General features: G+C 43.6%; 1 protein-coding gene across 6 annotated transcripts in view; it reads left to right on the top strand.

Moving 5' to 3' along the window:
- The first annotated feature begins 12913 nt into the window (after positions 1-12913).
- The window catches only part of HECW1 (HECT, C2 and WW domain containing E3 ubiquitin protein ligase 1), a 458920-nt gene continuing 446143 nt past the window's right edge, over positions 12914-25690 (top strand). For 3 of the 6 annotated variants that reach the window (XM_053608468.1, XM_053608464.1, XM_053608467.1), the window contains exon 1: positions 14086-14622. In XM_053608468.1, coding sequence (XP_053464443.1) covers positions 14500-14622 — 123 coding nt within the window. In that variant the 5' untranslated portion in view covers positions 14086-14499. Of the gene's footprint in view, positions 13230-13993; positions 14623-25690 lie in introns of those variants that run through there. The other 3 variants (XM_053608465.1, XM_053608463.1, XM_053608466.1) reach the window with 3 other exon arrangements.

Below are 25690 nucleotides of genomic sequence, written 5' to 3'. Positions count from 1 at the left end.
CTTGCCCATTGATATATGGGATTGTTGGCTTTTTTCATGTGGATTAATTTGAGTTCTCTATAGATCCTAGTTATCAAGCTTTTGTCTGATTGAAAATATGCAAATATCCTTTCCCATTGTGTAGGTTGTCTCTTTGCTTTGGTTATTGTGTCCTTAGCTGTACAGAAGCTTTTCAGTTTAATGAAGTCCCATTTGTTTATTTTTGTTGTTGCAATTGCCATGGCAGTCTTCTTCATGAAGTCTTTCCCCAGGCCAATATCTTCCAGTGTTTTTCCTATGCTTTCTTTGAGAATTTTTATTGTTTCATGCCTTAAATTTAAGTCCTTTATCCATCTTGAATCGATTTTTGTGAGTGGGGAAAGGTGTGGGTCCAGTTTCAGTCTTTTACATGTAGACAGCCAGTTCTCCCAACACCATTTATTAAATAGGGAGTCTTTCCCCCAAGGTATGTTCTTGTTTGGTTTATTGAAGATTAGGTGGTTGTAAGATGTTAGTTTCATTTCTTGGTTTTCAATTCGATTCCAAGTGTCTATGTCTCTGTTTTTGTGCCAGTACCATGCTGTCTTGAGCACTATGGCTTTGTAGTACAGACTAAAATCTGGTATGCTGATGCCCCCAGCTTTATTTTTATTACTAAGAACTGCCTTAGCTATACAGGGTTTTTTCCGGTTCCATACAAAATGCAGAATCATTTTTTCTAAATCGTGAAGGTATGATGTTGATATTTTGATAGGAATGGCATTGAATAGGTAGATTGCTTTAGGAAGTATACACATTTTAACAATGTTGATTCTTCCCATCCATGAGCATGGTATGTTCTTCCATTTGCTAATATCCTCTGCTAATTCATTTCTGAGAATTTCATAGTTTTCTTTATAGAGGTCCTTCACCTCCTTCGTTAGGTATATTCTTAGGTATTTCATTGTCTTTGAAACTATGGCGAAGGGAGTTGTGTCCTTAATTAGCTTCTCATCTTGACTGTTATTGGTGTACACAAAGGCTACTGACTTGTGGACATTGATTTTATATCCTGAAACATTACTGTATTTTTTGATGACTTCTAGGAGTCTTGTGGTTGATTCTTTGGGGTTCTCTAATTATAAGATTATGTCGTCAGCAAAGAGGAAGAGTTTGACCTCCTTTGCTCCCATTTGGATTCCCTTTATTTCCTTGTCTTGCCTAATTGTATTGGCTAGAACTTCCAGCACTATGTTGAATAGTAAAGGTGACAGAGGACAACCTTGTCTGGTTCCAGTTCTAAGAGGAAAAGTTTTCAGTTTTACTCCATTCAGTAAAATATTGGCTGTGGGTTTGTCATAGATAGCTTCAATCAGTTTTAGAAATGTGCCACCTATGCCTATACTCTTCAGTGTTCTAATTAGAAAAGGATGCTGGATTTTATCAAATGCTTTTTCTGCATCTATTGAGAGGATCATGTGATCTTTATTTTTGCGTCTGTTAATATGGTGGATAACGTTCATGGACTTGCGTATGTTAAACCAGCCTAGCATCCCTGGGATGAAGCCTACTTGATCATGATGAATGACTTTTTTGATGATAAGCTGTAATCTATTGGCTAGGATTTTGTTGAGAATTTTTGCATATATATTCATGAGTGAGATTGGTCTGAAATTCTCCTTTTTGTTCAGGTCTTTTTCTGGTTTTGGTATCAGGTTGATGTTTGCTTCATAGAATGTGTTGGGGGAAGATTCCTTCTTCCTCAATTTTTTGGAATAATTTCTGCAGTACAGGAATAAACTCTTCCTTGAAGGTTTGATAGAATTCTGGAGTGAAGCCATCTGGACCAGGGCATTTTTTGGTTGGAAGATTTTTTATTGTTTCTTTGATCTCAGTGCTTGAAATTCGTCTGCTCAGGAGCTCAATTTCTTCCTGGCTGAGTCTAGGGAGAGGGTGTGATTCCAAATATTGATCCATTTCCTTTACATTGTCAAATTTCTGGGCATAGAGTTTCTGGTAGTATTCAGAGATGATCTCTTGTATCTCTGTGGGATCAGTTGTTATTTCCCCTTTATTGTTTCTGATTGAAGTTACTAGAGATTTTACTTTTCTATTTCTAGTTAGTCTGGCCAATGGTTTATCTATTTTATTTATTTTTTTAAAAAACCAACTCCTGGTTTCATTAATTTCCTGAACGATTCTTTTGTTTTCAATTTCATTGATCTCTGCTTTGATTTTGGATATTTCTTTTCTTCTACTGAGTTTAGGCTTAGATTGTTCTTCTTTTCCAATTCCATAAGATCTCTTGTGAGATTGTTGATGCGCTCTCTTTCTGTTTTTCGAAGGTAGGCATCCAAAGTGATGAATTTTCCTCTCAAAACTGCTTTTGCAGTATCCCACAGGTTTTGGTAGCTTGTGTCTTCATTGTTGTTATGCTTAAGGAAGTTAATGATTTCCTGTTTTATTTCTTCCTGCACCCATCTGTTTTTCAACAGAATATTGTTTAATTTCCATGCCTTTTTGTGGGGTCGAGCGTTTCTGTTAGAGTTGAGTTCCACCTTTAGTGCCTTATGGTCTGAGAAGATACAAGGTAAAATTTCAATTCTTTTGATTCTGTTGATATTTGTTTTGTGTCCCAGGATATGATCAATTTTGGAGAATGTTCCATGGGGTGATGAGAAGAATGTATATTCTTTATCTTTCGGGTGGAATGTTCTATATGCGTCTATCAAGCACAGTTGTTCTAGGGTCTCATTTAAATCTCTTATATCCTTGTTTAATTTCTGTTTAGAGGATCTGTCCAGCTCTGTAAGAGGAGTATTAAGGTCCCCTGTTATTATGGTATTATCAGATATCATATTGCTCAGACTCAGTAAGGTCTGTTTCAAGAATCTGGGAGCATTTAAATTGAATGCATACATATTTAGAATTGAAATGTCTTTGTTGTATTTTTCCCTTGACCAATATAAAGTGACCATCTTTGTCTTTTTTGACTTTAGTTGCTTTAAATCCACATGTATCTGAAAATAAGATTGCAACTCCTCTTTTCTTCTGAATTCCATTTGCCTGAAAAATTGTCTTCCAACCCTTGACTCAGAGCTTTAAGTTGTCTTTTTTTTTTTTTTTTTTTTTTTGTAGAGACAGGGTCTCACTTTATGGCCCTTGGTAGAGTGCCGTGGCCTCACACAGCTCACAGCAACCTCCAACTCCTGGGCTTAAGCGATTCTCTTGCCTCAGCCTCCTGAGTAGCTGGGACTACAGGTGCCCGCCACAACGCCCGGCTATTTTTTGGTTGCAGTTTGGCCAGGGCCAGGTTTGAACCCGCAACCCTCGGTATATGGGGCCGGCGCCGCCCTTTAAGTTGTCTTTTGAAGCCAGGTGTGTTTCTTGCAGACAGCAAATGGATGGCTTGTGTTTTTTAATCCAGTCAGCCAATCTATGTCTTTTCAGTGGGGAATTCAAGCCATTAACATTTATTGAGATAATTGATAAGTGTGGTAGTATTCTATTCATCTTATTTGGTGAGAGTCCATTGCTTAGTTTTATCTTTTGCATCAGTGTGGAGGTTAGGTTCTGTCCTTTAATTTCTGAGTTCTTACTTTGCTGTTGATCCATTGTGGTGGTCAGTGTGCAGAACAGGTTGAAGTATTTCCTGTAGAGCTGGTCTTGTTGAGGCGAATTTCCTCAATGTTTGTACATCCGTAAATGATTTGATTTCTCCGTCAATTTTGAAGCTTAGCTTAGCAGGGTACAGAATTCTGGGCTGGAAATTGTTCTGTTTAAGTAGATTAAAGGTAGATGACCATTGTCTTCTTGCTTGGAAAGTTTCATTAGAGAAGTCTGTGGTCACTTTGATGGATTTGCCCCTGTAGGTCAACTGGCGCTTTCTCCTGGCAGCTTGCAGAATCTTTTCTTTTGTCTTGACTTTGGACAGGTTCATCACAATGTGTCTTGGAGAAGGTCGGTTTGAGTTGAGGCGACCTGGCGTCCAATAGCCCTCTGAAAGCAGTGTGTCAGAATCTTTGGTGATGTTTGGGAAATTTTCTTTTATAATATTCTCTAGTATGGCTTCCATTCCTCTGAGGCATTCTTCTTCCCCTTCTGGAATTCCTATAACTCGTATGTTGGAACGCTTCATAAAGTCCCATAATTCTGACAGTGAACATTCTGCTTTCTCTCTCTTCTTTTCTGCCTCTTTTACTATCTGAGTTATCTCAAAGACTTTGTCTTCTACCTCTGAAATTCTTTCTTCTGCATGGTCTAACCTGTTGCGGATACTTTCCATTGCATCTTTAAGTTCCCTAATTGACTGTTTCAGTTCCTTCAGCTCTGCTATATCCTTTTTATATTCTTCATATCGTTCATCTCTGATTTGATTCTGTTTTTGAATTTCCTTTTGGTTATTTTCCACTTTATTAGCAGTTTCCTTCGTTGTTTCCATCATTTCTTTCATTATTTTCAACATGTGTATTCTAAATTCCCTTTCTGTCATTCCTAACATTTCTGTATAGGTGGAATCCTCTGCAGTAGCTACCTCATTGTCCCTTGGCGGGGTTGTTCTGGACTGGTTCTTCATGTTGCCTGGAGTTTTCTGCTGATTCTTCCTCTTGAGTGATTTCTTTTATCTGTTTCCTTGCCCTAATTTTCCTTTCACTTCCTCTTGCTCTTTAAGTTCTCGTGCCTATGGACTAAGGGTTACAGTACTAGAAGGGTGAGAAGGTTGAAGAGCAAAAAAGGGATGAAAGAAAGGAGGACCGAGTGATAAGAAAAAAAAGAAAATAGAGAAAGGAGAGGGTGTGGGTAAAAGGAATATTGACAAAAAGAAGAGAGGCACAGAAAGAGGGAGACAGAGCAATATAGGTGTACAGTAGGGTACTTTGACACAACCTTAAAAAAACCCCACCTTCTGGGGGTGCCCAGTTGGGTGGTTCCCTTGAGGTCAGCAGCTCTTTGCTAACCTGATCAGACACAGTACCCCACCTCCACCAAGTAGAGAGGAAAGACAATGATGCTATAAATCAAACCAAAATAAGCAAACAGAAAACTTTACGGGATAAAATTGGGTGAAAAACCAAATAATAGTGGTTGAAACACTAGCAAAAATGAAGTTCTAGTTATTGAAAAAGGCAGCAATGGGAAATTATAATTAAACTAGAAAAATTGAGAAAGAAAAAGGATCTGTATGGAAAAGGTTGAAATTAAAAAACAAAACAACATCAACAACATCAAAATAAACAAAACAACCAAACCAAAAAAAAAAAAAACACAACCAAAACAAAGCAGTATGTATACGTTATTGAATATTGTCTGGGCAACATTTGGTCTTCTGGGGTATGAGATGTTAATCACAGTTCTGATACGACTGGAGGCTGCTGATTTCTCAAACCCCAGCAGGTAGATACCCTAAATCTCTCTTCAGCCCACTTAAAAGGCACTTTGAACTTGTAAACTTGCTGAGCAGAAGCTTTCCCAGGAATGTGCTTGTCACTGGAATCACTGCTGAAGTGTCTACCCACTTACCCATTGTGCCAAAACCGGTCTCACTCTGCCCCTGAGGGTTAGGGCTGCAAGCAACTCAGACCCCACCCTTCGGCTACTGGGTCGCTGGGTTACCAGCTCCCACCCCATTCTAGCTCTGCGACCCCAGGGGCGGAGCTTGCCGGGGCAGATCGCTCACAATGGCTCCCTGTGACCCACAGCCAAACACTATTAGCTCCGTCTGGCTCAGCGGCTCAGACTGGGGCCCTAGACAACCGCCAAAGTTCTCCGCACTCCATCTCAGGCTCTCCCCAAGGCAGTTCAACTGAGTGCCGAGTCCAAAGACACCAAAACAGTTCACAGGTAAGGCCTTTCCGGTTTGCAGTTTCGCTGCTACTGAACTTACAGTTGCGGGCGGGTTTAGACGGATTGAACACACGCGACCACTTGCCGTTTTTCCACTGTTTTAGTCCTCCTCTTGAGGTCCAGAAGTCTCTCTCTGGCTCCCTGTATCCTCACAGGGGTGATGATAGGCAGATCCCACCAGCCAGAGATGCCTGGAGGCCTATCTCCCCAGGCTCACTGTGCCTAGATGCAAGGAAGGCACAAATTAATACATTCTTTTTGGAAAGATGTCTGGAGAACACTTAGAGATCTAAGAATAGATCTGCCATTCAATCCTATCATTCCTCTACTAGGTATATATCAGAAGACCAAAAATCACATTATAACAAAGATATTTGTACCAGAATGTTTATTGCAGCCCAATTCATAATTGCTAAGTCATGGAAAAAGCCCAAGTGTCCATTGAGCCACGAATGGAATAATAAACTGTGGTATATGTACACCATGGAATATTATGCAGCCTTAAAGAAAGATGGAGACTTTACCTCTTTCATGTTTACATGGATGGAGCTGGAAAACATTCTTCTTGGTAAAGTATCTCAAGAATGGAAGAAAAAGTATCCAACGTATTCAGTCCTACTATGAAACTAAGTTTTTGCTTTCACATGAAAGCTAAAGAGTTACAACCTAAAATAGGGGGAAGGGGGAAAGGGAGGGGAGGGAGGGGGGAGGTGGGCAGAGGAAGGGTGATTGGTGGGATTACACCTGCGGTGCATCTTACAAAGGTATATGTGAAACTTAGAAAATGTAGAATGCAATTGTCTTAACACAATAACTAAGAAAATGCCAGGAAGGCTATGTTAACCAGTGTGATGAAATGTGTCAAACGGTCTATAAAACCAGTGTATGGTGCCCCATGATCGCATTAATGTACACAGCTACGATTTAATAATAATAAAAAAAAATTGTAATACTAAAGTCACGTTTGACTCCGGCAATCACAACAGGTGCTCAAACGTGACTTGGATTGATCTTTTGTTATCGCTATATATTGAGTATTACAATTTTAATACAATTTTCTCTTTTCTTAAACTGGGCATTTTGGGGCACGGTGTGTTTGTGCCCCCCCCCAAAATCATTTGTTTTTCCTATTCTAGCAATTAATGAGTTGTAATTATGTTTCTTTTTTTCATATTTCATGATGCATTGACATCTTAGGGACCTTTCTGGCTGAGGAGAAACTCGCCACCCCCCCACAGGGTTTTCTAAATCCTCATAATAGCAAACAAGTTGCCTATGAGCTCACCATTCATACAGAGACCAGCCACATTCCCAAGCATCACCTTTATCTAATTCTCACACACGAAGCTGGTATATCCCTGCCTTAAGTCTTCCCACGGTCAAGAGCAAAACAACCAAAGACTACAGCCAGAGACTCTGAAATTATTCAAACTATTAAATCCTAAACTTCCTCAAACTTTCCTATTCTGTCCCACCAATTCCTTTCCACAGGATACAAAATAAAACCCTGAGCTGTGTTCTCTTTCTTGGTCCCTTTGGCCTCCTGACTGGTCCCAGGTGCTCTCCATGTGGCTCTGTGGGGTGTTCCAGGCTTCTGTTTTAAGGATCTGTGAATATATATAATAAAATTCTACCTTCGTGACAATCATCTCCACATCTTCATGTCTGTGTATCCATACTTGACTAAAATAAATCCCAGGTACAATTTAATTCAAGGTGAAATTCAAAATTAAAGTCAATACATTTTACAGTAGTATCAGAAAATGCGATTCTTAGATGTATAGCTAATAAAATACGTATGGAATATATATGCTGAAAACCTCAACTACTGATGAAATAAATCAAAGAAAACCTAGATAAAGGTAGAGATACACTAAGTTTATGGATTGGGAAGTGTTAATAAATTGAAAGATTATTAAAATGTCCGTTCTTGCATAATTGATCTATGAATTTAACATACTCTTAATTCAAATCCTAGCAGGAATATTTTTGTAGATATTAACAAACATTCTTAAATTTATATGAAAAGAGAAAGAAATGTAAATAGCCAAAATAATCTTGAAAAAGGACAGCATTGAAGAGCTCATATTACCTCATTTCAAAACAGTATAAATCTATGTCATCAGGAAACTGTAGCATTGGCAAAAGGATAAACACTCAGATCAGAGGCAGAAAACAGAGAATCCAGAGAGAGGCTCCTGCAAATTGGCCAACTGATTTTTGAAAAGTTGCAAAACTAATTCAATCAATAAAGTATAGTCTGTTCAATAAATGGTACTGGAATAACTGAGAATATTTAATATACAAATAAGCCAACAAAGTTTTAAAAATCACAACCCAGTCTTGTGTCCTAAAAAATAATACCAAAGACCTAAATATAAAATGTAAAATCATAAAATTTATAAAACAAAAATAAGGAAAACCCTTTGTAATCTTGGTTAGTCAAAAGAGTTATTTATGATACCAAAAGCAAGATGCATAAAACAATAGTTGATAAACTGAACTACATCAACCTTCAAAAATGGGCGGCGCCTGTGGCTCAGTGAGTAGGGCTCAGGCCCCATATGCCCAGGGTGGCGGGTTCAAACCCAGCCCCGGCCAAACTGCAACAAAAAAATAGCCGGGCGTTGTGGCGGGCGCCTGTAGTCCCAGCTGCTCCGGAGGCTGAGGCAAGAGAATTGCGTAGGCCCAAGAGTTAGAGGTTGCTGTGAGCCGTGTGACGCCACGGCACTCTACCCGAGGACGGTACAGTGAGACTCTGTCTCTACAAAAAAAAAAAAAAAAAATGTTTAGTCTGTGAAAGAAAATACTAAGAAAGACTTGGCACCCATAGCATAGTGGTTACGGCACCAGCCACATACACCACTGGCTGGTGGGTTCGAACCCAGCCCGGGCCAGCTAAACAACAATCACAACTGCAAAAGGAAAAAAAAAATAATAAAAAGTCGGGTGTTGTGGCAAGTGCCTGTAGTCTCAGCTACCTGGGAGGCTGAGGCAAGAGAATCACTTAAGCCCAAGAATTTGAGTTTGCTGTGAGCTGTGATGTCACAGCCTCTACAGAGGATGACACAGTGAGACTCTGTCTTAAAAAAAACAATACTAAGAGAATAAAAAGAGAAGTCCCAGACTGGGAGGAGATATTCAGAAGTCACATGTCTCGCAAAGAAGTTGAATCTAGAACATACAAGGAACTCTCAAAATGAACAATAGGAAAACAAACAACCCATTTTAAACTGGGTGAAAGTTTTGAGCAGCCACTTCATTAAAAATGACATAGAGATGGAAAATAAGCACAGGGGTAGATGCTAACCATCATCAGTCATCAGGAAAGAGCAAATTAAAACCACAATGCAATAACCCTCGCATGCCTTTGCCACAGTCTCCATTCCAGTCAGGCCGAAATGTTGCTGACTATGCCACAGATTTTATTTATTTTTTATTGTTGGGGATTCATTGAGGGTACAAGAAACCAGATTATACTGATTGCATTTATTAAGTAAAGTCCCTCTTACAACTGTGTCTTGCCCCCAAAAGGTGTGGCTCACACAAAGACCCCACCCCCTCCCTCCTTCCCTCTCTCTGCTCTTCCTTTCCCCACCCCACCGGGTTCTTAATTGTCCTCCTATCAAAATTGAGTACATAGGATTCATGCTTCTCCATTCTTGTGATGTTTTACTAAGAAGAATGTCTTCCACGTCCATCCAGGTTAATATAAAGGCTGTAAAGTCTCCATTTTTTTAATGGCTGAATAGTATTCCCTGGTATACATATGCCACAGCTTGTTAATCCATTCCTGAGTTGGTGGGCATTTAGGCTGTTTCCACATTTTGGCGATTGTAAATTGAGCTGCAATAAACAGTCTAGTACAAGTGTCCTTATGATAAAAGGATTTCTTTCCTTCTGGGTAGATGCCCAGTAATGGGATTGCAGGATCAAATGGGAGGTCTAGCTTGAGTGCTTTGAGGTTTCTCCATACTTCCTTCCAGAAAGGTTGTACTAGTTTGCAGTCCCACCAGCAGTGTAAAAGTGTTCCCTTCTCTCCACATCCGTGCCAGCATATTTTGCCACAGATTTCTCTGTGTGCCTTCCGACCTTGTCACTTTAATCTGGGATATTCCTCCTCTAATCCCTTTATCTACCTTCCACTCCTACTGATCCTTTTTCTCTCAACTCTGGCACCAAGAAGTCTGCCACCCTCCTTGCCCCACCTGGCCCAGGACCTTTGTGAGGTGTAATATAGAGGCTGGGCCCTCTATTTGACTTGTCAATGCATCTATCCAATGTGGAGCTTGCTTGTTTAATGACATGTTTTAATACCCTCAACTCTATTCTTCATGGTGTCGGAGACTGTCTTCTCTAAGGTTTATCTCCAGAAATCAGCACATTTGAAAAAAAATTGTTGAAAGAATGACTAGATTCCTGTAAGAAAGCCCTGTATTCCTTCCTGCAACTCAGCCTCTGCTTGGCCCCCTCCGTCCCCCAGACCACAAGGTTTTCATAACTACTCAGAGAGCCACCACCACTCCCTGGCCACCTATAGGTTTATTTATCCCCCCAAATTAAAATTCTCTTTCCCTCAGTAGAGGAAGGCCTGGTTACTCTAGGTAACTTGCTCAGCTGATCGAAGTTGGGTACACTAGCTCTCCAAGTTATTATCCTGAGCCTTAGGACCTAAGGTGTCCAAATGACTACCCTGTGTTACTGGCTAAATTTGATCCAGCGGAGAGAAACTCTGCCAGACCTTCCACCAGGAGCATAATGTCCACAGCTTGGCCCTTTTGTTCTCTGAGATAGGAAGCGTTCACTTCTGATGTGACGGTGAAGGTCTGGTCCAGAGGATGAAGCCCCTTATCAGCTCATGTCATGGTTTTCTTGACATTGTAGGGACCAGTCGTCTTGACCTGTGTGTGGCCTGAGATGGTCAGGCATGCCAGTGCCTCCCTGGGTCCTATGGGCCCCTGAGTTACGAAAAAGGTGGTGGGCAAGGTTGCAAGAGCATCATGATAATACAGGTATTTGTTATCCTTCTTCAAACATGGCATTAGATAAGATGAGGATTAGGGGGTATTGAAACTTTGACCTCGTATGATTATATTTGTAACACTATTTTGAGTGTATTAGAAACATAATAAATATAACTACTAAATGGATGGCTTTAAAATTCATGCCACATCTGTTCCTTTTCCCGTCAAATATTCTTTGAAATGAATGGCCGCTGGCATCAGTAAACTCTAGATTCAAGATCTTCTGCTCAAAATGAGACCTCAGAAATGTTATAGACTCCACATAGCCTCTTTTTTATTTTTTTTTTCTGTAAAATGGGATGATACTACCCAGACTGCAGTGAGGTTGTTGGGAATAAAAAGACAGCACACAAGAGACAGTATGTTACTCTCGCACCCGGCCTGCAGAAGGGGCTTTGCAAGGAGTTTCTTTATCTACTCGATGTGTTCAAATGGGAAATGCTGTGTCCTGCTACTTGCATATCTTTTGCCTTCAGTATAAAAAAGAAACTCCTGCGAGGAAAATAAAGCACACCTGAGGACTGTCACGTCAATAACCTTCAGGAGAGATGTTGATTTGTCAAGTGCTTTCCCTGACAGAGCAGGGAGAAAATGTCTCTGAGCCAAGTTGATGCACCACTAAAAATCATGAGGTGAGCATCCAGGCAATTAGTGGAGGCAAAAAAAAGAAAAAAAAATTACTCTTTCTTGTGGCTCGGGATATTGTGCTAATTTAGAAACCATGGGTGCAGGTTTATGCAAGAGTGTTTGTTTCCTTCCAAGTCTCTGCCTGGAAATAGCACACAGTTGGTTGCTGTTGCTGTTTACTGCCATAGCCCATCCAAGTCTATTCTTGAAGGGGCTTCTTCATATAGGAGTTGATCCTAATCCAAAAGTAAAATCTCCTGGAGAAACGGGTGCCCAGCTTTCTGTGTGGATTGTCAGCTGAGGTTTGAATCGTGGTCAGCTTTGGGCTCATCAGACCAGATTTGGCTGCTGCCAGGCAGAGGAAAGGGTCTGTCAGGAAGAAACTGGGCACCGAGGTAGATTAAGGAAAGGTCAGGGAGTGCGTCCCCGCAGGAGGGGGCCCAGGTAGAGAGGCTGGACAGCTAGTGAGGCACAGCTAGTGAGGCTGGCTTCACGTTGCCAAGGTTCCCACTTCTGGGAAGTTCCAGCTGTGAGAGTGAAATCAGGGCAAAGAGGCTGGGCAGTGAGAAGCCACCCTCAGAACCTGTCCCCGAAGGGGGAAGGAGGCTTGGCTTTGGAAGATGGGGGCTTCCATAAGGAGTTCCGGAATCAGGGGGACTCTTTGTTTATTCTAGAGGAGGTCTGGGTTTGGGGTAAGGGAAGAAAGATCACTTCTCAGGATGTGAAAACTAGCTTATGCAGGATTGCTGGGCAGGAGAACGGGAAGGATTAAATAAGCATCGTGCAGAAGGCGGTTAGGTCAGGGATCACAGCCTGTGACCCAGCGCGTGCAGGTTTTCCATACACGGGACAGCCAGCTGCCAACAGCTTCTCTTCTCTCGGTTTCTCTGGTGGCTGTAGAAGGAGGGTTCAGACTTTGCGTCCTTCCAGTGCTAGCAGTCCCTCACGGTATGCAATTTACTAGAAAACTCGCCTTGAAAGCTGGGTTTGCCCGACAATAGATAGATATTCCGGGGTAATTTTTGTCCTTTGCGTTTGTAATTACGATGTTTGTTTTGGGTGCTTGATGGGTACCTACCGGGGGCAGTTCTGGGTCGCGCCTCTGAGAGCTCGGCACTGGGTATAAGGGAGGCAAGGAAAGTGTGTAAGACAGAGGCCAGGAACTGCTGTCACGGGGCACCCGCCCAGGGTGTCTGCGCCGCATCCTTTCTGAATACACTGCACACACACAAAAGGGCCGATGAGCCAGGCGGTGCTGGTCCTGCACAGGATGCGCGCTGGTGCTGGCTGGCTGGGGCCGGCGCTAACAAGAATCAATCCATATTTCGGCGGGGGCGGGGAGGGGGCGCGCGGAGGCTGCGGGGCGGGGCAGCGCTGAGAGCGAGCCCGGCTCGTGGTTGGTTCTGGAGTCTGGTACCCACAGAGGAGCAGGCAGGGAGGGAGGGGATGCAGGCGGGAAGATAAAGCGATGAAGTGCGCTGCTTTGCCGCGCATCAGGCGCGGTTGTGGGAGCAGGAACGCGGTGCGCCTCTGACCCAACCGGCCCGCGGCTCGTGCACACACTCCGAGTCGCGCGCGCCGCCCCGCCGTGGCCTTGACCGTGGCCACAGCTCTCCCGGGGCACCCGGCAGCCAGAGCGGCGCGACAGCGGGCGGTCGCCCGGGTTCCCCCAGCAGGTCCCCGGCGCCCGGTGCACTATGCAGGGCACGTGCACCCCCCAGCTCTAACCGGCGCGCTGACGGGAGCATGATCTGTGCCCAGGCCGGGGCTGCCAAGGTAAGCGGGCGCCGGGCGGGGACATCGCCTGCCTCCCCTTCCCCCCCGCCCTTCTCTGGGCGGCTTCCCTGCCGCTCGCGAGGTCCCGGCAGCGCCCTCCCTCCCCAGGGCCGGGATCCACCCTCCTCCCCACCCTCTCGCTACTCCCGCGAGGTTCAATTGTCAGCCTGGGACGCGCCGCCGCCGGGGACCCGGACGGCATCCCTGGGTGGCGACCCCGGCTTGGGTACGTCGGGCGCACCCGGCCCTCCTGCGGGGGACGGAGAGAAACAAAGGAGTCCCCAAGCGGGTTGCAGCGCCTCCCCGCCCCGCAGCGCCCTCCCAGTGGCGAGGAGGTGTCAGGGGAGGGGGCGGAGAGACCTGAATAATCCCCTTTCCCAGCCCACACCCACCCCTTGTGAACCGAGGCTCTAGATTTGCTATTCGCCGTGCGCTCGCTGTTAGACATTGTGTCCCCGGCAATACGGATGGTTAGCCCGGAGACCGCCGGTGCTCGCTCAAGGCGCGCGAAGCCAGGTCCGGCCCTTGCTCCCCTGGGTGGTGGCAGGCGGGAGGATGCGCGGTGCCGGTGCTCCCGCAGCGCCTCTGGGCTCGCGGCCGGCTGCTCCGCTCAGCCGGGCCTGCCACCTGAGTTTTAGCCGGAGCAGCCAGTCCTGTCGCCTACCGCATTGCCAATTGCAGACAGGCGAGGAAGGAGCGGCAAAATGCGTCCGGTCCATTTTTGGCTGGAGGTGCGCTTCCTCCTGCCCTGACATTCCCGGACCGTGACAATGCTGCAAAATCTGGGCTCATCCAATGTGGCCCCTCCACGCTCCAGGGCGTTCTGATCTGCTGCTTGGACATCTGGGCCGTTTGGCTGAATTTGGAGTGTGGATGCGTGGTCCCTGTCTTGCACACAGAGGCTGGGCACCATAACTTCTTCCGTGCCCAATTTAAGCGCGTGGGGGGAGCTGGCAGGGACAGAGGCTGCAGAGATGCCTGGCTTCCTGTGGTTCTGGGCACAGCGCGCCTCAGTCTGCATTGGGCTGACACCAGACAGCGTGTGGGGATTTTCCTAGTTGCCCGAGATATTATTTGACGTTGCTGTAGTTCTGTGCGTACTTCTCCTGGGATCTGCAGTGGTGCAGATCCCTTGTTTTTAAACCCTTTTCTTTGAAAAGATAACAATGCTGTATTCAGCAGAAATGGATACAGGAAGAGCAACATAGTTCAAACGTTAAAGGAGGCATCTTCTTTTTTCCTGCAATTCAAACGCGAATTAGAAGGGCAGATGCCCTACCCGAAAAGGCCAGCCTTTAAAGACCCCGGCAGTGCTGTGGTCCAAGGCCTATCAAAGCAGGTGGCCAGATCTGCGTTTCTCATCAGCGGACTCGCTCCGGCTGTGACTATTACGGTAATTCATTCTAGACTGGGGATTCATTTTGAAAATGTGTGTTTTCCACTAAGAAGGGATTACAGTCCGCAGGCCTATCCTGGTATGAATGTGTGTGCCTGGTTGATAGAGAGAGACTGTGGTGGAATTCCTGTTCCCTCTGTTTGTTACCTCCTCTGGAATGTGGCGTTGGATAAACAAAGCATTACTTTAATTCTTAGACCTACAAATTGGACATCTGAGTATTTTGTTTAATAAACCATGTTCTGACTAATTCCACACTAGTCCCAGGCTCGTGCAGCTGGCTGCTTTGTGGAATGACAGTCCTCTTTTTGTCTGGCGTGGATTTTTCATAAAGGCAAATTGCCTAAGTTTGTTCAGATTGTGACATGATTAACTTGGTAGGGAGGCCACATCCTGAGCTGTGACAGCCCATCAGTGCATCAGGAGAGAGGGACTGCAGCTGCTCCTGTTGGGGAAGACAGCGTCACTTGGCTTAATTCCTTTTATACTTCTGGCTTTTAAAGATGGATGTATTAAAAGACCACTTTAAGCTTTACCTTTATGATGCTGCATCAGATATGACTATATAAAGGAAATGCTAAAAGGCAAGATGTGTCATGGCAAGACACGCCTCAGTCTCGGCCTTTATCTGTAAAGTAAGTTGGACAAGCTGATTTCTCTGGGTCTAGCCTTCTGTCAAAACTGAGAGAGGAGTAAAAGAAGTTAGTTTAGGAAAGACAAATAACTGTAGCCCAAACTACACAAGCAAACCAGTGACGGATTACAGAATTTATGGTCTATTTTACATTTTGACCCTACTATTTGTGTTTCTCACATAAATAAAATTAGCCAACCATTCAAACAGGGCTTTTATTTTTATTTTTTTTTTTTTGTCCCCTATAGCAAAACATTTTGTCAGGGGTTTGGGAACAGGGAAGATTGTTAAATTCATTGGATAACAGGTTTTTCCCCCTATTTGTTTATTCATTACAACCTTGTGTCAGATAATCAGGAATTAGCTTATTTCCAATTATTGATTTTTGTTTGTTTCTAATGAAAGGCACTAGATAGCTTTTCCATCCTATGCGTAATTGGCAATAGCATTAGACTTACTTTTGGTGATGTAATTTTTTATAGCTTATAAAACTTGCTAGCACTGTTGCTTGTGATAAGAACGAGTGAGGCAATGGTTGCCCTAAACAGGAAAGCAACGTGTTTTCATGCACTTATAGTAATTTTATGATTTAATTATAGTTGAGGTATCTGGTCACACAATTTTGCACAGTTGTGCACTCATTTTTTTTTTTTTTAAGTTACAATCAAAATCACGTCATAGAATAACAGTTCCTGCTAGGCCTAATTAACCACTTTGTTTCTTGCTTCTCGTAGCCTTTTTGTTCACACAGCTAAGGTAACAGTTATCATACTGCAGTTACCTGAGAGGTGAATGTACCACAGCCTCCTTATGTTCAATATGGGATAAGCTTCTTCAGGACAAGGACATTGTTAGCACCTAGCACTTCGCCTGATATAGGTATATGTTCTCAGGAATGTTCATTAGTGGATTTCAGGTCATAAAAATGCCCTTTAACTGTATAGGCAGGAGGTAAGTGGAAATCCTTTGCTTCGTCAGTGAGCTGGGGGAATCAGGTTATGTAAGATGCTTAAGGGAAATGGTGAGCTGGACTCAAATCCAGGCCTTCCACCATGCTGCCCCTGACAGGGGCTCCACTAGTTTAAAAGAAAAAAAGAAAAAGAAAAGAAACACGTAGAAAGCAGGTTCAAGGGCTGCAGGTTTGGGTTATTTACTTTTCACTTGAATGATCTGGATTCTCCAGTTTGACAAAATTTACCTGTTTACTGCCATGTCTGTCTTGCTGTGGCCTTAGAGGAAGCTTGGCCCAAGTACTCTGTCCCTTAAAGACCCTGGCAGTGTTGTGGTCCAAGGCGTATCAAAGGTCTTGATTCTATCACCCAGAGTTTGCTAATTTGATAGACGCATCTAGAGAATGCCTCCGATGACCCACTATTTGTGCAAATCATATTTAACCACCATAAGTTGTGCTTCTGAAATAACCCAGCAGTCTGACCCCCTTACGTGGGTCAGCCAAGCTTGGCTGAGTCTCCTCATAGGCAGATTTCTGAACCAATAGATGACACTTACATTGAGACACCTGCTTCTCTCCTATTTATTTCCTGCCTTTTGCATCCTAACAGACAACACAGGTTACATTAGGAAAGCAGGAGGTTCAATACCTGTGTCTTTTCTGTAATGCAGCCCTGGGCACATTTGATGTTTCATGGGCTTTTAGAGAAAAGAGTCTGAAATGTTCTAGGCAGTTCTCATCAAGTGATCTTTCCTTGCTGAGGTTAACTTTTTCTTTGAAAGTAGGAAGTTGAAGCAGGTAATACCAAAGGTCACTTCCAACACCATGATCCTGTGATTATTTTTATTGATTTATTTAATTGAGCAAATTGGAGGGTGAAAAATATGAGCAATCATTTAACTTTGCAATATATGTAGTAGAAATTCCTAAGACTGTGTGGGTCAGCCTGCGGGTTGTCTAATAACCACTTCAAGCCCTCTGTTAAAGCTGTTCTCTATACATTTCTGTAATAACCCTTTCTTATTTGGAAAACTAAATTTATTATATTAAAGAAAAGGTTTATGGTATTTTTCATTCCTTGTGAATAGGAGTGGTAGAAAACTATGCAATGTCCAAAGTGTGTAAAATATTTAGAATTTTAGGTTTTAATAAACAAGGTTCCAAGTACTATAGTCAAGCATTTTTATTCTGACCTCTGAGTCGCAGCTGAACAACTTTTGCATCAAAAGTGTTCCCTGTGATTCACCTGGCTATTTACCTTTTCAACTTCTCTCTGGTTCCTCATTTTGTCGCCCCGCCCCCACACTTCTCTCTCTCCATGTGGCCTCTTGCAGTATCACTCCCTCCCCCGTGCATAAAACATACCAGTAGCACACTCCCTTATGCCTCCCCCCTCTACAGGCAGGGGTATTGTATGTATATATTTCTCATGGACTTTCTAACTACTATTTGGACCCTCCCTGAATTTAGGTGTTTTAAAGCCTACATAAATATTTTAGGACACAGCATATTGGTGATTTTATACATCCTGTCCCAGTGTGTGGTTGTAAGGGACCTGTGGGTAGTTGTCCTGTGACATGGGCACTGAAGAGAAGGATGACAATAAGGCTACTACTTATTGGCAAAATCACAAAGACCACTAACCTTCCAGTCCCCTGGATTCCCATAGCAACATGTGAGGTGCACTATTTGTATTATTCATTCAGTACCCATACTTTTTCTGATGCACATGGAAAAACTAAGGATGCAGTGTACAGACAGGCTTTCCTGGTGTTACCAGGCATCTATACATGTAATATTTTGAGGAGAATTCAGTGGATGGAACTTAAGCTGGTGCTGGGGGGAGGGGGCTGGGAAAGGACACCATCTGTGTCCATGATGACAAACGCCATCATGGAGACTTCATTCGGGGTCCCTTTTATATATTTAGTAGAGCAGATTTTCCATTTCACACTTTCGAGATATATTTGTATTGCACAGATGTCAGGAAAATATCATGTGTGTGAAAGGAAAAAAAAAAAAGATCAAATTTCACATCCATGGCCAGGGATTGTAATTCAATCATTCTATCCTGAAATTGACATCTATTTCAGGACAAACGTTCCTTGCTTTTGCTTTCAGGGTTTAACGGAGCAGTTTGAGAAACACATTGTTAAAATTCAGAGATTCGGTTTAAGTGGGGGGGGGGGAGAGAGGGAGAACAGAATTAAGCATGGAAGACCTTGTTTTGGCGCTGCCACCCGCAGAGCTGGTGGAACTCATCAGCAATTGATTCCTCATCCTCCTTCCTGTAACACACAGCCCAGCTGAAAAATACGTAGTCAATAGATTTTTATTCTCAAAAGGACTGCCTTTTTTTTCTTCACCACTTATTCATAATTCCTTTTACCGTCAAAATTTAAAACTACTCAATTAAATCTTTTCCCTCTATTTCAAGCACAAGTTATTTTTGTGGTGAGGAGCTTTTTGAAATTGAGAAAGAAAATAGTTTTCAGGGATTTGACAGTTTTGTTTCCCCCTGGCCCTGCCCCCACGTCGTCCTTAGTGTCCCCATCCGTGTGCATGATCCGGAACAGGCCCTGCGTGGAAAGGGGATGATGGCAAGGGAATAACTGGTGTGCAAGGGGCCTGCACATGCGTCATGTAATAGGGGGTTTACAACCCTCCCCTGACTCTGCATCCCCCACCCCCCGCAATCGATTTTCTGTTCCCTTTTATAGAACGAGCCACAAAAAATGTGCCTCACTAGCTTCCTTCACTCTCCATTTCAGCCTCTAAAGACACATTTTTATTGTGTGATGTTTGGCTTATATTAACAATATGTTTAATGTATGTGTAACTTAGGAAGCAAAATAAAACAAACGCCGGCCATGCAGCCGAGGACCAGAATATCAGGGCCCAGAGGAGGCCGCCGCTGTGTTCCTCCTCCTGGCTCCTCGCACCTGCCTGGGCAGCACCCCCATCCAGGATCAGGCCCTTTCTCCTTCATTCCCCTCCACCAGCCTCGGCATGGTCCCCGGTGCTCTCTACCTCATGAAGCACAGAAGCCGATTTTCTATCATAGTCTTGCTGACCTCAGCAACATCTCACCCCATGGCCCGCTCTTTCTTTTTCTTGAGCCCCTCACTTCTTCCAGAACAGCAGATTCTCCTGGTTTTCCTGCTATCTCTCTGGATCTTCCGTGAAGGGCCCCCCAGATTTTTACCTTTCCTGACCTCTATGGAATGTTGACCTCTAAACGAGGGGATTTCCCAGGACTTGGCTCTAGTCCCTATATTCCTTCCCTGAGTCTCAATACTCTCAGGATTCCAAGTTTATCTCATCAGCCCTGACTGACTCCCAGAACTCCAGACTTGAATATGCCACCACCCAGCATCTGCCTTGGAATGCCACCTAATCTTAAAATTAGTATGTGAAGAATGTAACCCTCAATCTGCATTCCCCCAACCTGCTTCTCCTCCAGTGTTCTGTTGGGGCAACTCTATCCTTCCAGTTCCTCAGGCCAAATTCCAGGGAGGCCTCCTGACTTTTCTGTCACCCAAATCTACCTTTCAGCAAATCTATCTTCCCCTCACCCTGGGCATCCAGCACAGCCATCCCGTCTCCACCACGGTTGGCTCTCCAAGCTGGTTTCCTGCATCCCTCGCCCATCTGCAATCTGTTCTCTATACCACTGCCCAAAGGAGCTTTTAAAAATGTACATCATATCATTCATTCATTTCATTCAGTCATTCGTTAGACAAATACTGAGTAAACATCTGCTGTGGGCCAGGCATTGGTGTAGTTGCTGAGATGTAGCAGGAACACAGCTCACAAATCCCGCTGCTCCTGAAGCAGACCCACAATCCTGCAGTGCTTCTGTCCCACTCAGAAGGAAACCCAGACTCCATATTTTGCCCACAGGGCTCTACCTAAGTCCTACCTCACCTTGTCCCAGGCCCCAGTGCCCTCGCTCTTCCTAGAACATGCCAGGCACACTGGCACCTCATACGCTGTTCCTTTGACCTGGAGGGACTGTTCCCCCAGCCACCTGCATGCTGGATCCTTCCAGAATGAGGTGTCAGGTCTTCAGAAAGGCTGACTCTGCCCACCCGCTTACAAAGTGCTCTCTTCCATACATCACCTTCTTTTTCCTCATACCACTTAGCACCACACAACTTGTTATATATTTTCTTGCCTATGTGCTATTATCTGCCTCCCCTTCTAACCTGTCAGCCTCGTTAGAGCAGGAATATGTTTATTTACCCAGTGCCAGGAACTTAACAGACACTGCACTGGATGTGGGCTGACCGGCTGAATGATGTAACAGGCACTCATCTTCACCAAAATTCAGCCTCAACATTTTCTCTATATCCACTTTATGCCAGATAAAATCCTTTAACATCTGCTGGGGTAGAGTTTGGATGGTATTTTGGGCCCCCATATCCTCTGAGAATGCTTTTCTCTATAAACTACTCACTTCTCCCCCACAAAGAGATGTTTGGGGGAGTCTTTCTTACTGCCTAGACATTTTGTAAGCACCGAGCCTCTGTGTTTCCCTCCTGACTCGTGTTCTCTTAACACTGCTCCTCAGCATCTAACAAGTAGTAGCCAGCTGCTCAATTATTGTTGGGTTCAGTCACTCTGTTATTGTTGTTGCTAGGACTAGAAAAGTCTGCTCTTTGTCCTCCAGTTTCTGCTTCCTCTGGACACACTGACTTTGTCATCTTAGATTGGAGCATGTCATTCGTGTGTGCTAAGCCAAAGTCTACCCAATAAAGACTCAGTTCCTTAGGCTGGCAGCAGGGCCTATAGACTGTAGGCAGCCCATGTCCCTAGCATGCTCCTGTGATCCTCTGTGGCAGCCAAGTGGATCCTTTTCTCCATTTCTTCAAACACGCTCCATGTTTTCCTGTAATTATGCACTTACCTTGTTTTCAACTCTAAGGCTCCCCACCTCTATGTAAATTTACCCGTTCTTAATCTTTAGCTTAAACCTGGACTCCTCGCAGGAGCTGTCCCTCAGTTTCCCAGCAGGATGTGATTTCTTTCCCCCACTGAATCCCCCTGTGATGGGTATATTATATGCTTGTTGTTTACTCTCTTGTTTCTCAGCCTTCCTAAATGCTGAGCACCTCAAGGTTAAAGACTGTGTCACATTTATCTTAGTATTCCTGAAAATACTTGTCCCATTATCGACCTCAGCAGGTGCTTCTCTGAATGTTAAGTGAGTGAAAGCAGGGAATAACCCAAGAATTTAGAAGGTCTGCATTTCATTGCTTCTAGAATGTTATGCACAGCCTATGCAACTGTGAAATGCATGCCATAATGGTAAGTAAAAAGTTAGAAGAGGTGGATACTACAAGGACAGAGAATTTTCTTTGCTGATTCTCCCGAGTGGCAAAGAACCGCGCTCTACACTCAACTGTTTAAGACTGAGTGAAGTGGATCACTACTATCTCGCGTCTGATACCCTTGTTGTATACATGAGCAGACCCGAGGACTGGAGAGCTTTCCCAAGTTTACACGCTGGAACCTCATTTTCTGCAGAGCGAGTCCTGTCTTTTTGCTGCTCTCCAGTTCTGCCATGAACGGCATCGCACCTGAACAAGGGTTGCCCAGTAACCTTTTGTAAGTGGAGCTGCACCAATATTATGTTCTTACCAGTATCGGTAGGCTTCCTTCTTTAGATGAGGCCTAATTTTTAGATCTTCTGAAAGTAGCATCAGAGCAGAAATTTCAAAGGACTCAGAGACCCAGAAATACAAGACAACTGGACGTTCCCACCCTGGTCTGTCCCTCTGCTTGTCTGTTTTATTCTTCTTGGGTATGTCTGAGCAGACTGGACTCCTTAGAGGCCAACAGTTGGGGATCTTGCTGAAACCTGTTTCTACATGAAAGGGTAAAGAGGTCAGTTCTTCTTAGAACCTTTCTTGGGGCACAATCAATGAGAATTAAGTCATGGGTTGTCATTTCAGCAGGGGTTTTTATTGGCAATGCTGCTTTCCTGCTTTGATAACAGCCCTCAACAGCAAGCTAGCACAATTTTTGAAGTATCTCTCACAGGAACTTTGCAAGCATGCTCCATCCTGTTGTTGAAATAAAGTAAAATTTATCTTTCTTAGAAATATTTAAATGATGGTGTGACATCCTTGGGAAAAAGAGTTGAAATTCACTAACTGTTATTTTCATCTTTTTCCCAGGAGAGAGGGAAATATCGCTATATGTATAATAAATGTGTAAGGGGGCTTCAAGCTTCTGAAGACAAATTTGACCAAGGGACTACTGATCATAAACCAAAATAAAAATGTACTGTATGTATGTATACACACACATCTGTACACATATACAACAGAACATCCATATTTGACCACCTTCCTACAATGACCACCTCCTTCTGTTGACCTAGTTTTCATAGCCAGGACTTGCACCACATGTCTGTATCAGTACAGTAAGCCTAGTTCCTTATGTTGACCATCTCTGTATGTTGACCAGTTTGTTATAGTCCCTTGAGAGGTCAATTTGCAGAGTTGTAATGTGTGGTATATACATACACATATATACACACACAAAAATATATAAAAACATTCATGTTTTTAAAATTCTGGTTAATTTTCCATTACTTACCATTCAGAAAACATTTCTTGAACTTCTAGTATGTGACAAGCATTTATGGGTTTTGCATGTGAAATTTTTCCATTGAGGCAAAAATCTACTTAAAATATAAGGTGAAAATGTCTGAAGACAAAGCATTAAATACCTGCAGCAGAGAAGCATCTATTTTGAGATGGCAAATTGAAGAAGTTGTAGCCTTTCAGGGTATTATTTTATTTTCACACTATTTGTGTAGTGTCTATTATGTACCAGCTGCAGGGCTGGGGCTGTAACCAGGAGGAGCGGATCCCCAGCCTCCTCTCTAGTCTTCACGGCTGGGGCTGTAACCCGGAGGAGCGGATCCCCAGCCTCCTCGCTAGTCTTCACAGGCCTTATAATGAAATCCTCCAAGTTACATTATTGCTTCCCGAGGAGCTACTCACAGTTTGGTCATGAAACAGAACAACTGCCTTTGTCAGGGGATTAGGAAGCTTTGTGATATTCTTGGATTAAACTCAATTTTACCAAAACTGAACACGACTGTTGTTGATCTTAGGGCCAAATCACTGAGTCAGATTCCCGAGAAGCCACTGCTGTGAGAACATGCTCCCTCTTGACCCAAAGCTTTGCCACAAGTTTCCTTTTTGCCAGTGATCCAGAGAGTCTTCTGGAGCAGGGAGAACTTTTTGTCGAAATATTCCATGGGGACTTTAGTGACACAGCTGTGTCAAGGGACATTCTGCAGACTTGGCCTGAAATTCAGATTTCTGTGGTTTCTGCCCACTCAGGACCCACAAGTAAAGTGAATGATGTGCGTGGTCGGCAGGTGGATGTGGCTGGGGTGGCCGCTGCTTCCAGAGCACACAGGACCCTGAACCACAGCCTGGTTGCCTGACTGATGCTGTGGAATAGTGGTCCCATTGCCCTTCAGATCAGGTGGGCTGTGGGTCGTAAGGGAGGCAGGAAGGCTGGTCCCTCTCCAGAGGTCTGTGTCCTGCTTTGGGTTAATTGGCATTTATTACTTTAATCTAGGATATTTTTAGTTTCTTGGAGAATGCGGTGAATGAACCGTTTCAGCTATGTAGAGAAAGTTGAGGGGTTATGGTTAGAGAAATAAAACAAATCTAAATCCAGATGGTACCTACTATCTACAGGTGTGGGAGTGATGGTGGGTGGGAATTTGGGGAGAATGTCGAGCTCTAAGATGAGAAACCGTTCTTCTGCGGTGCTGACCTGACCTCTCCCTTTTCCCAAGTGTTTATTTGTCTCTACTGAACAATGTAATTGATGCACTATTTTTAGAGAAACATGAAACTTTGTGGTAGAGATATTTTCTTAATTGTTAGAACACTTGCCTTTCAAATGTCATTTCAAAGGTGAAAGAAAGTGAATGGCTTTGTTTTTATGTGTAGCATCACATCTTGGTATGAATTTGCAAATGGCTTTTGAGGGATCCAGATATTTTATTTTTCAAATCTATTTTTTCAAAGTGCTATTAGCAGGTGGAACTCATGACTTCAGGCAGTTTTCAGGCAATGAGCTCAGTGAGATTTGAAAATTAGCTAAGCCATTTATAGATTCATAGAATGCTGGCTGAGTAAGGCACCTGAACCATGGTCCTATTTAACCCCCTCACATTCCACACATCTCTGAGGGCGATAGAGCTTGCATTTGTTAAAAAGGAAAATAGGAATCTGTCTGGAGACTTGTGGCCTTATGCTCTGCAGCACCTCTGCAAGTTTATTTTAGGGTAGGGCAGGAAAGTTGGCCGTCCTCAATTCAGGCAGATGGTTCAACAAGCAAGGTGCATAGAGTTTCAATGCACTCAGTGCCGGGAGTGGGGGCTGCAGAGAGCCGGAGCTTATTCTGGTTGCTACTTAGCTTCAAGCCAATCGTTGACGGTGTTGCTAGTTCTTCACACTTCTCTAAGAAAACCTAAAGACTGGATTTTTAAGAGCAATGTCATAATTTTAAAGTATTTTTTGCTCATTCAGTTTAATGATTTAACAACACTAGGTGAGTCAAACCAGGCAAGTCTCAAATTTGCAACCCCTGCTTTAGGAAAACTGTGTTTTTGAGATGTCATAGCAAAATACCATAGATCGAATGGCTTAGAAACAACAGTAATGTATTTCTCACAGTTCCAGAGGCTTGAATCTGAGGCTGGGGGACCAGAACGGTGGGCTCTGCAAGGGAACCCTTCTGGATTGCAGACTGCAGACTCGTACTATATCCTTGTCAGTTCTGTCTGGATGCTCCTTAGTCCCCCAATTCCCAGTGTCAAGAATGAGTCTGGTACTGAGTTGATCACTCTTGATAGAGTGATCACAAATACAAAGCAATCTTACACACAACATTTGATGCAAAGCAAACAGACATCTCAGAGGGAGAGACGCATCGTTCCCCATGAGTGGAGAAGATGCCCAAGTCTGAGCACACACTGTCTTTTATATGCTCACTGGTTTGTCCCGCCTTTCTCCTAGCAGGATTGGTTGCCTTTGGGGTGATTGACAGGTTGAGATTACATAACAGGTTAGGTTAGATAACAGTGTCCTTACTATACACGTGTCCTCCTAGAATCTTTCATGATACCTCCCCCCATGTTATGCTAATGAGATGGTAATGGGCACCAGGTCAGTTAAAGGTCACTATGAGTTCTTTTTTTTTTTCTTTTTTTTATTTTTATTAAATCATAGCTGTGTACATTAATATGATCATGGGGCACCATACACTTGTTTCATAGATCGTTTGACACATTTTCATCACACTAGTTAACATAGCTTTCATAGCATTTTCTTAGTTATTTTGCTAAGACCTTTACATTCCACATTTATGAGTTCTTTACTGTTCATGTTCCCACCAGGGAATGGTTCCTAGCCACAGTTTGGTTCCTAGATACAATTTGG

Source organism: Nycticebus coucang, chromosome 11 (assembly GCF_027406575.1).
Source record: "Nycticebus coucang isolate mNycCou1 chromosome 11, mNycCou1.pri, whole genome shotgun sequence".
NCBI lineage: Eukaryota > Metazoa > Chordata > Mammalia > Primates > Lorisidae > Nycticebus > Nycticebus coucang.
The sequence above is the reverse complement of the archived record's forward strand: the minus strand, read 5'-3'. Positions and strand labels throughout refer to the sequence as shown.